The sequence below is a fragment of the Notothenia rossii genome, assembly GCF_949606895.1.
Source record: "Notothenia rossii genome assembly, chromosome: 8".
Lineage (NCBI taxonomy): Eukaryota > Metazoa > Chordata > Actinopteri > Perciformes > Nototheniidae > Notothenia > Notothenia rossii.
Window position 1 is genome coordinate 22483569 of NC_136906.1, and position 14920 is coordinate 22498488.

General features: G+C 40.7%; 1 protein-coding gene across 1 annotated transcript in view; it reads right to left on the bottom strand.

Moving 5' to 3' along the window:
* Nucleotides 1-409: 409 nt before the first annotated feature.
* Nucleotides 410-14920, bottom strand: part of LOC307016655 (uncharacterized protein) — an 18796-nt gene continuing 4285 nt past the window's right edge. Inside the window, exons 2-5 of the mRNA XM_079645862.1 lie at nucleotides 7040-7123; nucleotides 5182-5257; nucleotides 3868-3996; nucleotides 410-2162 (exon numbers count right to left, since the gene is read on the bottom strand). Coding sequence (XP_079501988.1) covers nucleotides 2008-2162; nucleotides 3868-3985 — 273 coding nt within the window. The 5' untranslated portion in view covers nucleotides 3986-3996; nucleotides 5182-5257; nucleotides 7040-7123 and the 3' untranslated portion in view covers nucleotides 410-2007. The remainder of the gene's footprint in view (nucleotides 2163-3867; nucleotides 3997-5181; nucleotides 5258-7039; nucleotides 7124-14920) is intronic.

Consider the following 14920-nt stretch of genomic DNA (forward strand, 5'->3'; position numbering starts at 1 on the left):
GCGATTGAGAAACGGCCCAGGTGTGCGTCATATGAGAGGCCCCGCCTTACATTTTCCGCCACAGATTTGGGGAAATTGGTCCGTGCGCAAAGCATTGTGGGGATTTGAAGGAGGCGAAGTCTACCCATGTGCAGCCTCGAAATTACCCCCAAACCAAGGACGCGGCCTCGGTGGAATTCCAAGTATGCTGGAGATTGGAACAGTCCTTCGGCGGCACTCGATGACGTAGTATCCTTGAAATATTGTCTTGGAAGCCAGTTTCCTGGCGATTGAGAAACGGCCTATGTCTTGATTAACCACACCACACCTGGGTTTAATGGAGGACAATGACTGAAAAGAGATTTGCCTGAAAATAAATAAATAATGAAAATTCCTATTTCCTTGGATGAATTTAGACTCCACACATACATCTGTTTGAAGGAGAAAAAGGATAAATTGTTTATTTTAAAAACAAAAGCATCACATTGAGAAAGCAAGAGAATGGAAAAATAAAATAAAGACAGAAAAAACATAATAGTTCATACAAGTCTTTCCAGAGTTCTTCTGACCCGGTGGAGAGGGGAGGGGGACAGCGAGTCAGCTGCAGAGCCTCATCCATTCATCCCATCATTTGGGCAGGACAGAGGTCCAAGTTTCACACACTTTTTATTTACAAACCGCAGGTCAGAGGAAACAAACATTTAATTATTGTGGCACAACTGGAATCCTTTGCACCAAAATAACAAATCCTTTATATTCAGCTAAACTGGAAATCAGATCAGATGCTGATTTAAAAAACCTTAGAAAAGAGAGACAGTGAATATGTTGTTAAAAAGAGAGCATTGCTAGAATGTCAGTTATACAGTAACCACAGTGCCTGGTTTGGTTTTAGGCTTGCAAGTTGGATATAGACAGTGGAAACAGGACAGAGCTGAGCTACTCGTACACCGGACGTTAGATTAGAAAAATAGCTTTAACAACAGATCCTAACATACATTTAAAAAGATGACAATAGAAAAGCGATGACATACAAAAGGGAATTTTTGAGCCTGAAATTAGTGAACAGTATTATAATTAAAAATATTTTTTCTTCTTTCAGTTCACAATGAATCCAGTTTAAATGTGTGATGCATGAAAGCAACTGTTTGGTAATTCCATCTAATTAGAGGTAGCTTTGCCCTTTTAGGATTCATTTAGTAAAGTATACTCAAATGTAAAAAATATGTTATGAAATAATCAAACACACTCAATGGCTCTTGGATTTAACACAGTTATAGACAAAACATTTTGGAGCTTATTATTAAGTCTTACATAAAGTGATACTCCAAGTGGTTTCAGTATCTATATTTTATTAAATATGTACTGATACTAGATTGCCTTTAAAAAAAATGTAATGTATTTAAAATCGATATTAGCTAGAGTATCACTTTGAAACTGTCAATCCCATTTCAACCACAAGATGGCAGCACAAGCAAGTTTTATGCAAATCATAACAATGATGTTTCAAAAATAGATTTGCATCATATTCATACCATACGTATGTATAGGCTTTTTTGCATGGGTCTTCTAAGAGACAGATTCTGTGACAAATATATGTGAGTGTGTTTATTATGGTAATAATGATCATCTTTAGAGAAACATTCATCTTTGTGTAGAAGCATTAATGTATGAGGGAGGACTGGTCTTGTTGGTCAGGGTATTTGGTCATGTTGACCTTGCTGTCCCTCTACTCTCATTATAAACAAAGGGACATTACTGCTCAGTCAGCAGATCATTCCTCACCTGCTCGTGAGGGCTGACTCCTCTCTGTCCTCTCTTTAATCCACCTTTCCCTTTCAATCTTTTGAGGTGAACAGAGATCTTTGCTCACTCTCATGTTTGATCTCAAGGAGGTATTTTTCATTCAGCTCTCATCCTCACATCCACCAAACAGCACACACCCGTTTCCTGATCTCATCTGAGGTCTTTAACTTTTAACCATTTCATAAAACACCTTCACTCCCCCCAGTTCTTCCCCCTCTCTCTCTCTCAGTTATTTCCCCGCCTGTTCTCCTCTGTCGTTTCCTTCTCTTCATCCTCGTCCTCTTCCTCCCTCTCTTCCTCTTGTGCTACCTGGATGTCTTTGGCCGTCTCTCTCACGCTGGAGAACTTGTCTGACTGCTCGGTTGTCATCTCTGTGTGATCTAAGGGGACAAAGACAGATGTCAAAAGAAGAAGTAAAATCCCCAACTACTGTAAGTTCTGCTTTTGGTTATCATATTTCTTCATAGATGAAATGTACAATTTATTCCGGTGAAGGAGATGACTGGTGGGTACGAATAAATTCATATTTAAAGTAGAGCTGGAATAATTAGTGTATTATTTCAACTAATTTGACATCTTATTAATTGGTTGAGCCGATTTTTAAAGAACAAATGTTGCAAACTGAATATCTTCTAATAACTGCACAGCTCTTTCATTTTGATTCAGATATATTGACATATTTTTTTATAGTAATTTTTCTAATTTCTATTATAATTGAATTTCTTCTTTATTTATATTTCCTTATTTCTTTCTAAGTTTGTGTAATTAACCATTAAGTCAGGGAACATTCCTTATATTTAACCTACTTGGCAATAAACCGGACACTGATTTTGCACTGCTGGTCAGACACTGACAATATCTTCAGACATTTTAAAGACCAGACGATTCATTGATTATAATTACTAAACATCATGTGTTACTCTGTGTTTCAGCAGACTTCAACACAGAGGATTTATTGAGAGGCTGTCATCTGCGCTGACAGAGCAATCATTCTGGGTAAAATACCACTATTCTCATTTGACATAATGGAAATGAAGAAACGATCAATTTGATACATTTGACAAAATAATAAGGGAGTATGCTAAAAAGTTAACTTCAACATAAGATTTGTGGACTATTTTTTTTTCTTCATGTAGATGGATCAGAACAGACAGTGTTCTCTGTGAGCGTGGTACTGTCTGGCCTCTGCCTGGTACAGGTCTGTGTGTGTGTGTGTGTGTGTGTGTGTGTGTGTGTGTGTGTGTGTGTGTGTGTGTGTGTGTGTGTGTGTGTGTGTGTGTGTGTGTGTGTGTGTGTGTGTGTGTGTGTGTGTGTGTGTGTGTGTGTGTGTGTGTGTGTGTGTGTGTGTCCACCTGTAGTCAGCTGCAGGTCTCTGACAGATTCTGGGCGCGACACAGAGAGCTAATATGACACTACAGAGCTTCATCTGTGCTGCTGGTCCTGAGGAAATTAAGTTACCCTGAAAACCACGGCAGCCTTTAAGAAACGCATCTCTGTTCTTCTGTTAACAAAAACAGTTGTATAGTTGTTTCAGAGCAGGGGAAAAGTGGTGGTATTTATTGCCCTTTTAAGTCTTTTACTTTAGTTTTTCAGTCTGCAATCTTCATTTTCATTCCAATATGCTTCGATGTGTCGAAACTTGAAACTGAGTGCTGTCAGAAGAATACTAAAATATTACATTTGTAATATTTCTAGTCTGGTCCATGTTTTCTCAGGTGATGAGATTATCATACACCACATTAGTCAGCATTCTGAACTCCAATAACTAAAAGTAAATCCTGTTTGCACAATCAAAATCTGATTAAAACTATTTACAAATATTTTTCTATCCTATTAATAATAATAATAACACATGAGACTTGTATAGGGCTTTTCAGGAAACTCAAAGAAGAAAGATATTATATTAAATTAGATTGCAACCATGCTGGAAGTGTCAAGAGACATTTCTTGAATAATTCATTTTTCACCCAAGCAGGCTTATACATGCTAGTGCTTTTTAAGGGCCACAGGATTTATTTATTTCTCTTTTGTCCTTGCTGCTGTTGTTGTGTTTTCCCAGGCTGCGTCAGAGAGCCTCCCTCTCACCAGCAGCTTGGGTGGGAGATGTGTCCTCTCCCTGCCAGTTGTTGTCCTCCTCCTCCCCTTCACAAGGGTCTTCCAAGGGGGGGTAGATACCTAGGTGCTGCATATGTGCTTCGGCCATCTTCTGCACAGCTACACACAGGTAATCACAACACACATACACACACAGGGAGACGGCCACACAAACACATGGACACAGGGATAGAGGGATATGTTGTTTTGGTTTTACCACGCTTCAATATTGTTTTTATCAAGCCTCACCAGGGATTTTGAATACATGCCAGGCAGGCAGAAAGCCAATTAAACACATGCACTGACAGACAGAAAGACAGGCGACTGCAAAACGTTATCCTACACTGTTTTTTTTTTAGCCTCCGCTGCTGTTTTCTATCCCATCTCTCACCCTGTTCTTCCATCTGTTCGTTTGTACCCTCGTCTTTTCTCGCCTGCCCGCCATCTTCAGCGCTTTTCCTTTGGCAGTGCTGACTCACCCTCTTCTCCATCCCTCCACTATACACTCTCCCCTCTTTTTTGATATTACCTTAACTCCCCTTCTCACTTACTCTGGGTCACCTTGACTCTTTCTCTCTCACACCCTCAGTGCGTCACTGAGCAGGTCACTCATTCTAGGAGAAGGTTGTGTAATCAGAAATTATTCTGAGGTAGCTCTCTCTTCCCCTCTGTGCGTAGGAGCAGATGAAAGACAGATTTCTGATGCAGGAATGAGGTTTCCTGGCTCATTAAATCATCACTTGATATGCCACACGTAACCATAAATCTCCATTAAAGGAAGCTCTGCTGACAAGCTCTGAGAGAATGTTTGCCCCTTTATCGACCACATGCAACAAGCAGAAAGCCACATGCATAAAGACTCAAATGAAAAAACATCAGTTATATATCTTGCCTATATGTGTGTGTTGTGCGTGTCTGTGTGTGTGTGCGTGTAACAGCTGTATACACAACTGACTGTAATCCTGGATGATCTAGACGTTCCTAGACTCACACTCACTGTCTCACAGCTGTCACACATTAATCTCTCTTTTCTCCCTCTCTGTCTCTCCGTCACACACTGTTGTGAGAGTAAGAGCAGGAACACATGGAAACAGGCCTGTGCATTTCACACATGCGCAGAAAGAGAATAAATAGAGGCTTTTAATACCTATCTACCCATCTGTCACATGTCAGCTATCAGTAAGCATGAAAAAGCGAGGAGGAAATTGACTACGGCGAAGCACGGTAAACCAAAAAGGACTTAAACACAAGGATGAATCACAACAAACAAGCACCACCTGTAGTAGCAACACTGCTCACACCTACCTCTGAGTGATGGAGGCTGATACACATTTGGGTTGACACGTTTTGGTTTGAGTACTCCGTTCTCTCCCACGACCCACTGCAAACAGAGAGGCATCAACATCAACATTTAGTTATTAATGATATGGCTTTTCCACAAATTAGATCAGTTACATATTTGTTGGTGTATTTTACCCTTCTCCTCAAATGAAAAAATTACAGAATGTATATGCAAATCATTTTCATTTCAAAAGTTCTACTGCTGTCTCCTTTTTTGGTATGTGCACTGGAAACACTTCAAATTTGCATTCTGGATGAGTGGTTCCAAAAATCCATCACTCCCTATGTGAGTTGAAACTGTAAATAACAGACTTCTGCACACACATTGTTCTGCACAGTGAAGATCAAATGTCCCAGTGAAGTACTAAATAGGAGAAAAATAAGCATTTTTGGTTCTTTCTTTCTACACATTTGATCCAAAACCTCGCATAAGAGGGCAAGGTATGGCAATCTAATTATAAGGCTAATTGTATTCACAGTGGCAGAATAGATGATGATTCAGGTAATGATGCCGACATTAACAGACGTGTTCAAACCCAGGATGCAGTGTTTTTCATTGCTGCAACTTTACATTCAAAATAGACCTTCTTTATTACTTATGGCGCATTTCCACTACACGGCCTCGCTCGTTAGGCCTTGTTAGGACTGGCTCATTTTATGGCACATATCCATTAGGAGTTTAGGAACTGGGGTAGTAACTATAGTAACGCAGTGTAGACGGAGCCGTGACGTCATCTTCAATGAGAACCCCAGAAAAACCACATCAACAACAACAGCCGTTAGCTGTTAGTCCTCAGAGCTCACAGCTCCTCATATCTGTTCAGAAACTAGACAAAAGTAAAACAAGTACAAATCACAGACTGTCTGTGTCATGGTGAATATAGTCGCTGGTTTATTTATGTCTGTATAGGCCGTTGTTGTGAGTGTGGACGATCGGAGCATATACTGCGTTAGCTTAGCCGATCTCAATTCAGAAAACACACATTTTAAAAGGTTTTTTGCCTGCTGTCTGTCTACAGACTTGTCAAAGCATTAATTCATGATTTTTACTAACCGGTATCAGTATGTTGTTACTTCGGCATCATTTTGAAACGTGTATTACAATTAAATCAGGGTCAAATATGTTCCCCTGTTGTAGTTGTAGCCCCCTTGCCAGCGATTCTCTCTCTAGTTTAGCATACTCAGCCCGACTCAGCCTGGTTGTTGGCCCCGGAAAGAACCTCGATTTTATGGGGCCAGAAAAATTGTGAAATAGTACCCGCTAGCGGTACGCTAAGTGGAAACGCAACCAAAAACGAGCCCCGCACGGCTCGGCACGCTTAAAGCGAGCTCCACGCTGTAGTGGAAATGTGCCATTAGACTCCCTTTTTTGGTATTGCAAGGTCAATACATGTCAGTCATGTGATGCAATATTTACACTGACATTGAGAAATGCCATATGAGTGCTACTGCACACGTGCAATAACTGCAATTAAAATGTGATAAAACACTGAACATTTAATCTCAGGGGATTTAAAATGTATGAAAATTTGAATTACACTTTTCTTGGGGATTAAAAAATGGTTGACCACACAGCATGAGTTTGTGATGGACACAAGCAAGGATGAAAGAGTTTTAACTAAATCTATACTTTGGGAGGTGGTATTAATAAGGTGGACAGCAGATTCTGGAAAAAACACAGAATAATGTTGTTCAACAATGAAATGGAAACTCCAAAACTTGTGTGCATTGTTTTGAGTTCATGGGATAGGCTTGAAGGAAATGGTGGTGGATTGAGGAGAATGCACAGACACTTCGAAAAGTGTTGTCACTTCACCTTTACCTGATGGGTGGACTGATCATCCTCGGGAGATGATTGGTCGGCTACTCTGAACAGCGTGGCAGGTGTTGGCCTCCTGCGCCGGATCTATAAACAAACAAACACACAAACATAAAGGGCAGCCATAAATAAGTAATCTAACTGGCCAACATTTTATATAATAATAATAATGCAGCCCTATAAATCAAATTGAGATTGTTGAGAGTTGATACTGGTGAAAGCAATGCTGCGGCTGACATCATCAGTGCTGCTGCCCAGTTGGCTGATTGGTCGACAAGTTTCAGTGCACACGGGTCAGGTCAGATGCCAAAGTGAGTAGAGGAAGACTCATTATGTAGCTTGTAACAGATATAGTGAAAGGTATGCTTTGAAAAACAGCAGAGAAACTCATGCTATTTGCTCAAGTCAGAAATTATCCTCCAATTAAGACAAGCTTATACCACCCTCACAAACAGAGGGACCATGGAAGGTGGGATTTTAGGCTTAATGAGCCCCAGCATTCAGACACTGCCCTCCATTGTAAAGTCCCAATAATCAACACACACTGATCCCTGTAGGCTAAAGCCAGGTCGCTGCTAATCTAAGAGCAGAGAGACAGACGGACTGCAGGTCTGCACTTTGCATATGGAAAAAGTCACTACAGTAAACTCTCTACCCTCACAGGAACAAATGCCCTGCTGTGCCCTGCAGCTTGCTAATCCCATGCCCTGCCTGTGGTGGTGTGGGTCTTTTTTTCTCCTTTCAGGATAAGTATTGTGAAATCCCATATATTTTTGCCTTACTGAAAAAAGACGTGGATATATTAAGGCAAGGCAAGCTTATTTAGCACCTTTCAACACACGGCAATTCAAAGTGCTTTACAAAAATAAAAGACATTAAGAGCCTTACGAAATAGTGCAGCGGAAACACGTTATAAAATGACATTTAGGCTGTATTATAGCAAAGAATACAAGTATCAAGAAAATTATTCAAGAACTATTTGGATAATTCATTCATCATTTAAGTCATCAATGAACAACAGTTAGCAACCATTTGCAGTTTTGAAGCAGATATACTTAAGGAGTGGTTTGAGAGTTTTTTCTGGATTTTTTGCCCACTTCTGCACCATTAAAAACTGAAAAGTCAAGTTTGAAATGGCTTCTGTCAATCATGAAGTTGCAACCTTAGCAAGTAACCTTTTAAGAAATCAGGAGGGGACTGTGTGCTACACAAAAGAGAATAATGTCATTAATAAAATATACTGATAAAACCCCTGAGAAGAATGTGTGAGGCCCAGAAAAGAAAGTGTGCAGATATAAAAACTTTACCACAAAAAGGATATATAGCTGACATGTATAAAACTACCTTTTGAAAACATGTTTTTTAAAAAGTGTGCTGAGAATGAAAGCAGCTAGCTAAGTGGTCTTGGCAAGTCGAACACACAAGGTATTGAAAAGTGTCCTCTATGGAAAGAGCCACCTTGTCCATGGCTTGAACCCTGGGCCAGGCTTTAATGCACGACATGCAGAAGAGTTCATCCTGGCTCTATTTTGCATTAAACTGCTCCATACTCAGAGATTTGTTTGTGGTTGGTTCCCCTTCTTTTCGTTGAGGGAGGTGTGCGTCATGGCAGTGAGGCGCATGTTGCCAAAGCAGAGGCTTGCTGGGCCACATGTTGGAAAGCTGCTGCTGTCAAACACGACAACACAGGGTAATAGAGCGTGGATTTTACCCTTATTTATGACACCCGACACACATTTTAATCCCGTCACGCAACTTCCAGCTGTCCCGTCTCCCCTGGATCTCACACACTATCTGTCTTTATCTCGTTCACCTCTCGTTTCCATCTCACTTGATCCTCTGCTTCCTCTATCCTGTTTATTTCCATATCCATCCTTCATTCCTTGACATTTACCTCACTTCTCCTCTCCTCTCCTCTCCATCCCCAGAATGCGTCATAACTGAAATCATGATATTATCCCTTGGTTTGCTAACTTATCTGTATCGTAGAAATGTATCATAAGTCTAACTTAATTATATATAATGTCACTGTAACTTTATTTGCTTACAGTTTAAATTCATGCCTAGCTACTAAATGTTCTCTGACAGAAAGGTGCCGCTTTGTCCATTGTCAGGCAATTATCATATGGACCTTAGGTTTGTAATTAGTATGCAGGTATCGCCCCGTCTAGCCAACATTTCAATGGCCTGTAATGTGAATTCCCTATCTGAGACCTCCCCCCCTTTTGTCTTTTTCCTGTATAAAGTGCTTGTTTTTCTGTTGTAACAGAGTCAGATTTGTGTACTACGTTGGTGGTGCAGGGTTATCTGTCCTTCCAGCTGGAAATAGATTGATTCTGTTAAATGCTATAACTCTTTATTAAATAACACAACTTCGGTTCAAACGTATTTGTTCATTGATTACCAGAAGGTCATTAAGTGTGGAATTTCCACCACAGTCTGTCCTTTACCTTTCCTCAAGTGACCTCTTTATTTATTTCTTTACTGGCAGGGAACATCCACAGGGCCCACCTCTCCCTGGGCGAGGTGTGGGGGCCCGGGGCTCCATGCTGCCTCTGCCTGCCTGACACCTGCTCCCAGCCTTGCAGGGCAGCCTGAGGTGTCTCACACAGAGACCCACACGAGGGAGCAGACACCAGATGTTGCCATGACCGAGCCTATGCCCAAGTCCTGTGGCATTAAAGCCATTAAACTGGGAAATCCTCTGGTTTGTCCCCTTAATATCCTCCATTGTAGACATTGTGTACGTAAGGTCACGTAAGGTTGTTATAAGGGTAACTTATTATGCAAAATCCACTTGTTCATGTCTTTTATACATAAACATGTGTTGCCATTGTTGTGTAAAGAGATTCTGAAAGTTTCAGAAAAAAAGATTTGCTCACATTTTGTTCTTATCCATTTATATAAAAAACTTTCTGAAAATGAGCTGATCAGATTTTAGAGAAAAAAGAGTATAACAAGGGACCTTTAAGTGAAGAGAAAGAGATGGACATTTTTGATAACTTCGGCTATTGATAAGGAAAATAATTGTTATCTGCATTCGTAATCAACAGTTGCTCATACAAATGTTCGCATAGCTTACAAAAAGGTGACCTTCCCATTTTAGTGTTCTACAAATGTGTAGCATAAGCCTAAGCCTAGCTATAAAATAGCTGCCATTTTTTTTATTCTACTGTTTTTGTCTGAAAAAAATCTGAATAGAACTCCAGCACTGTATAAATCCACTGGACCAGTATTCAAAGAAAAACATTTCTCAGCTGCACATCAAACATCAATTTCCCCCCCAAGGACTTTTGCCTTCACATTTTCTATTTCTATTTCCTGGAAGCAAACAGAAGAAAGACATTTGCATTCTTCATAAATTCTGAAGTCCATTTTTTGACTCCGCCAATTACACTTGAATGAAAGAGATGGTTGCAGAATGAAAGCATTTAAACTTAACAACAACAGGTTCCTGCCCTTTTATTCGGATTGGACATAGAAAGAGATGCGAGATAAAAAGGAAGGTAAAGTTATTGTGTACGATAATTAAGGTCACTGAGAAGCGTAATCTGTAAATCTGCTGATCTATTTACCTGAATAATGCTCACATGCAGTGTGTGTGTGATGGTTGTCCTCTTAATGTCATCATTTAATCATCATGGCGATCTTGTGAAAATGCCAGGACATGACCTCCTTAACCATATAAAAGACAACACTCCACCTAAATTGCAAAAGTAAAGTAGATGAAAAAACCGGAAAAAACATGCATTTTTAGCTAGCAAACTGTCCACAGTGATGGTGGCGGTGACGTGCTACTGTATGACATTGGCATGCCAGATGACATAAACACACATAGTGACTCGAGTAATTTTACAGTCTTCAAACCGCACTCTCCCCAAGTTACATAATATGTGAGCATGTGAGATTACCCCCGCTATGCTTTATCCCTACAGACCCTCCCTCCTCCCTTCTCCATCCTCCACCTCTCTAAACCCCTGTCCCCTGCCCAAGCCTCCTAACCCCTCTCCTCTGTTGGCAGCCATTGTTTTTATACCAAGATCAGTAGAGCTTTCCGTGGCCTTTCAGCGGCTCCACAGGTGTGGGCCTGCAGGCTTCCCTGAGAGGCAGCAGCACCTCACTTCAGTTTCATTGAAAGAATTGGCTGATAGATCATAACGTAGAGAATAGATGCACCAGCGTATCTAAAGCTGAGGATTGAACTTGAGTATCCTGCTGACTCTGCAATGTGTCACAGGTGAGAGGCAGAGAGAAACCTCTAGATTCCTTGTGTTTGCACGATAGACAGAGCTGAAGAAACACAGCATCTAAAGTGAAGAAGCATGGTGTGCAGGTGACATTTAAAGAACCCCTAGAGGCCTAAAGAAGGAATCTCACCTCAATAAGGCAGTAAAGTCATGCAATAAACAAAAGTAAACAATGACACAGACATGGAATCAAAAATATAAAGTAAGCAACAGATCAATTGTGGCACGGCTGATATATTGACTAAACTTAATTTGATAAATGATAGACTAGCTTTACTTTGTGTGTTTTTATGTATTCCTCTTTTATTACATTCAATTATCATACTTTTATTTACTTAGTTTCATTGATTTCTCATTGATTTCTTTAAACCTCCACAAAGCCATTTGGACATTTGTTTTGAAACATGCCATATTATTTAAAATGCTGTAATCTTATGGTTGAATCTTTAGAAGTCTGTCAAGTTCATTTGGGGACAATGCTGCAATCCAGGAAGAACTCCGTTACCTAACTCTGTGCTCTGTGGGGTGCAGGATTCATTGGGAAATGTTGACTTTGCACATGTGTGTATGCTGTGCACAGGTATGTGTGTGTTGGCTCAACACACTCTTGCATGGCAGCCCGGGTGCAGTTTGGCTCATGTGGGTCTGCTCTCTAAAGACCGTCATCCTCTAAGCTGATGCTCTCGGGCCGCGCCTATTAAAAGCAGCAGTAGTAGGACAGCATAAACTAGATCGGAGGGATCCCTGGGGGCTCGGTGGGATGAGACAGAAAGATTATGAAACTCTGGCCTGCACCAGCTGACAGTGGAGCATCTCAAAGGGAGTCAGTTTTGAAGTCCTGGCCTTAAAACAAATACAACAACACAGAGAGAAATACACCTCAGATCTCCTTTCCTGTCAGATAACATCCCTGGTGAACGATTGCCCTACATTATATCAGAATATCCTCTTAAGCAGTTTCAACTGTCTCCCTCGTGGCCCAGCTGCAACCCAGCTCTGGATGGACACGTATGGATTTGTACAAGATTGATCTGGAGGTATAGCATCTGCCCACAGTGCTGTGCAGTGGTATCGGAAATAAGTACTTCAGTCAAATGTTCAGCCAAAGAATGAGGGGAGACATATGGAGTACATTTGTACTGTAAAAGCAATGTAGGTCTTGTGTCAAATGCTGGTATTTTACCAGTCGGATAGGGTTTCTTAAGGTGAAGCTCTGTTCTTCCTACTGAAGTTGAATACAATATTTGTTTTATGATGCTGAAATGTTGGTATTTATTTAACTGTGGAAATGTACTCAGGCAACACATACACCATTCACCCTGATCATTTCTGCCACCTTCATTTTTTTGTATTTCGTCTCCTCTGGAACATCAGGTGCTGAACACAGAGTCCCGTCTCAGCTGTCGTAATCTTTGGCCTGTTTAGTCTCTGAAGAGCAACTCAATTAAGCACTCATGATGTCCGCCTTTTTCTCTGGGCCATGCCCCCCCAGTGAGCCTTTTAAAAATAAGTGGCAGAGCCCCATGTGGTTCTCTAAGTGCAATCTTGCATTGAGTTCAATAACACAATGAGCATGAAAAATGATCCCTGTCAGTCTGAGCTGAATGATTTTTTTTTCTTTGCACATTTTCTAGTTCAAATGTATTTCTGAGGGATAAGACACAAGTTTTATGTTTATGTTTTTGGATATTACAAATGGTGGAGCAAAACTGCATCAACCTTGCAATTTTAACAATAAAAAAAAGACAAACTTTTAAATATGAATGCATATTTGCTATTAATACAAGACTGCAATGGGTGATAGTTAATTAGAAATTCAAACAGGTTTAGCAAATTCAAAGTACAAATGTGTTGTTGTTGTTGTTGTTGTTGTTGTTGTTGTTGTTGTTGTTTTTGAAGGAGACATGCCAAGCTTTTTGAGCTCCTACATATCAGCATACTTTACTTTATCATCTTGCCTCTTTTTTTTTTTTTTTGTGTGCATATCCACAATGGAATTAGAAGAATTTGATTATTTTCCGACTTTGTGTTTTGCTAAAAGATTTGGACACACAGTTGCCATGATTATCCCAAAATACCAGCCACCCTGCACATTCCTGACAAAGCTGGCAGACAAAATGTTTCCACATAAGCATGACAAATACATAACCAAAGCTCAGCGATCAGATATATCATGTGACAAACAGCTCTGTCCGACACATTCAGGCTATACTTAGGTGTCACTCAAAGAAAACGCTGCCAGGTAGTCTCAATAAGGCTTCACTGAGTAACACCAGCTTTTCAAGGTTTCCAGCTGTTTCAAACAAGGTCAAAGACAAGGCTACGCAATTTACAACCCCAGCTCCAGCTCAGTGAAGTCTGTGGTCTGTTAGATATGCATGTTTAGCTCATTCCTATTCAAATGAACAGCATCGTTGAATTCCCATAAGTCAGAGAGGCTGCAGTATGTTGCTTCTCAACATTCACGCGACACTCCTGCAGCGACCTTTATCCCCAACACCAGCTAACTGAATACACAGATGGGCAAGCGATAGCTGCTGGAAGCGCTCTCTGTTGACCCCAACATAATGATAGCAGAATGATATCACCATCAGAGACCATCCCCCTCTTCCTCCTTCTCTTCGGTCTCACAGTTCCCCTCCAGCATTAACGTAATTAGGTACAGGTGGCCGTTGTTCCAGAGACTCTTGATAGAAAGTGTTGCCATTACATCACTAAGGAGTTAATGTACCAGACTCCGTTGAGTGACAGGAAGCCTCCTGCCAGGTCACAGCGCACGATGCAGCGAGGTGACAACAGGGGAGATGCCAATCAAAGCCTTCCCAGAGACGATGGCCCCTCTTACAGCCTGCATACAAAGAATCATTCTGCTATTCTTGTTCATGCACTCAAATAGAGAGATGTTATATTGTGTAGCGGACAAAGACCAGCTCCAGAGGTCAACAGCAGGCACAAACAAAGGACAGAGTAGCCATAGTTACTGATTTGCAACGTCATATGTACTGTACCCACAGGTACATGAAAGAAGATTATACTGTTGATGGTTGCTATGAATTTCACACCATTGCTTGGATGCAAATGGCATGCAGCTCCCCTAAGTGTACATTTTAACATCACTTAATATTTAACTCTAGGGTTGCGTTTTCCTGTTGGCACCACAATGTTTCTAACACCTTTTTGTTTTAAAATTAGTATTCATTTGAAATCTAAAAACCCCTAATCTATCATCAGTTTACACATTCCAAATATAACGTTGTGTTTCAGCACGACAACCATGTGTTACTTTGATATTTGTGCATAACCTTGTTTCTGAATCGGGACATGCTCCCAAAGCCCATTGAAGATGACCTGGTGTGTCCCTGTGTAAGCTCATTAAGTTGCAGGCGGATAAACATGAACAAAAATTGTCTCAACTGCTGTAACAAAAATCAGAGATTACAACAGGCACGGCAGCAATAACATAATGCCATGGCTTCTCAGTGTTGATGAAACAGCTGATGAAAACAGCGATCAAGACCAATCCCATTTGTTTTTGAGTCCCCGCCTCAGTGCTCATTTCGATATGCCTACATCAGTCTGACCATCCTGTGGTTCTTTGAACAGAGCTAAAGGGACTCAAGCCCCTCAGAATGGGAAA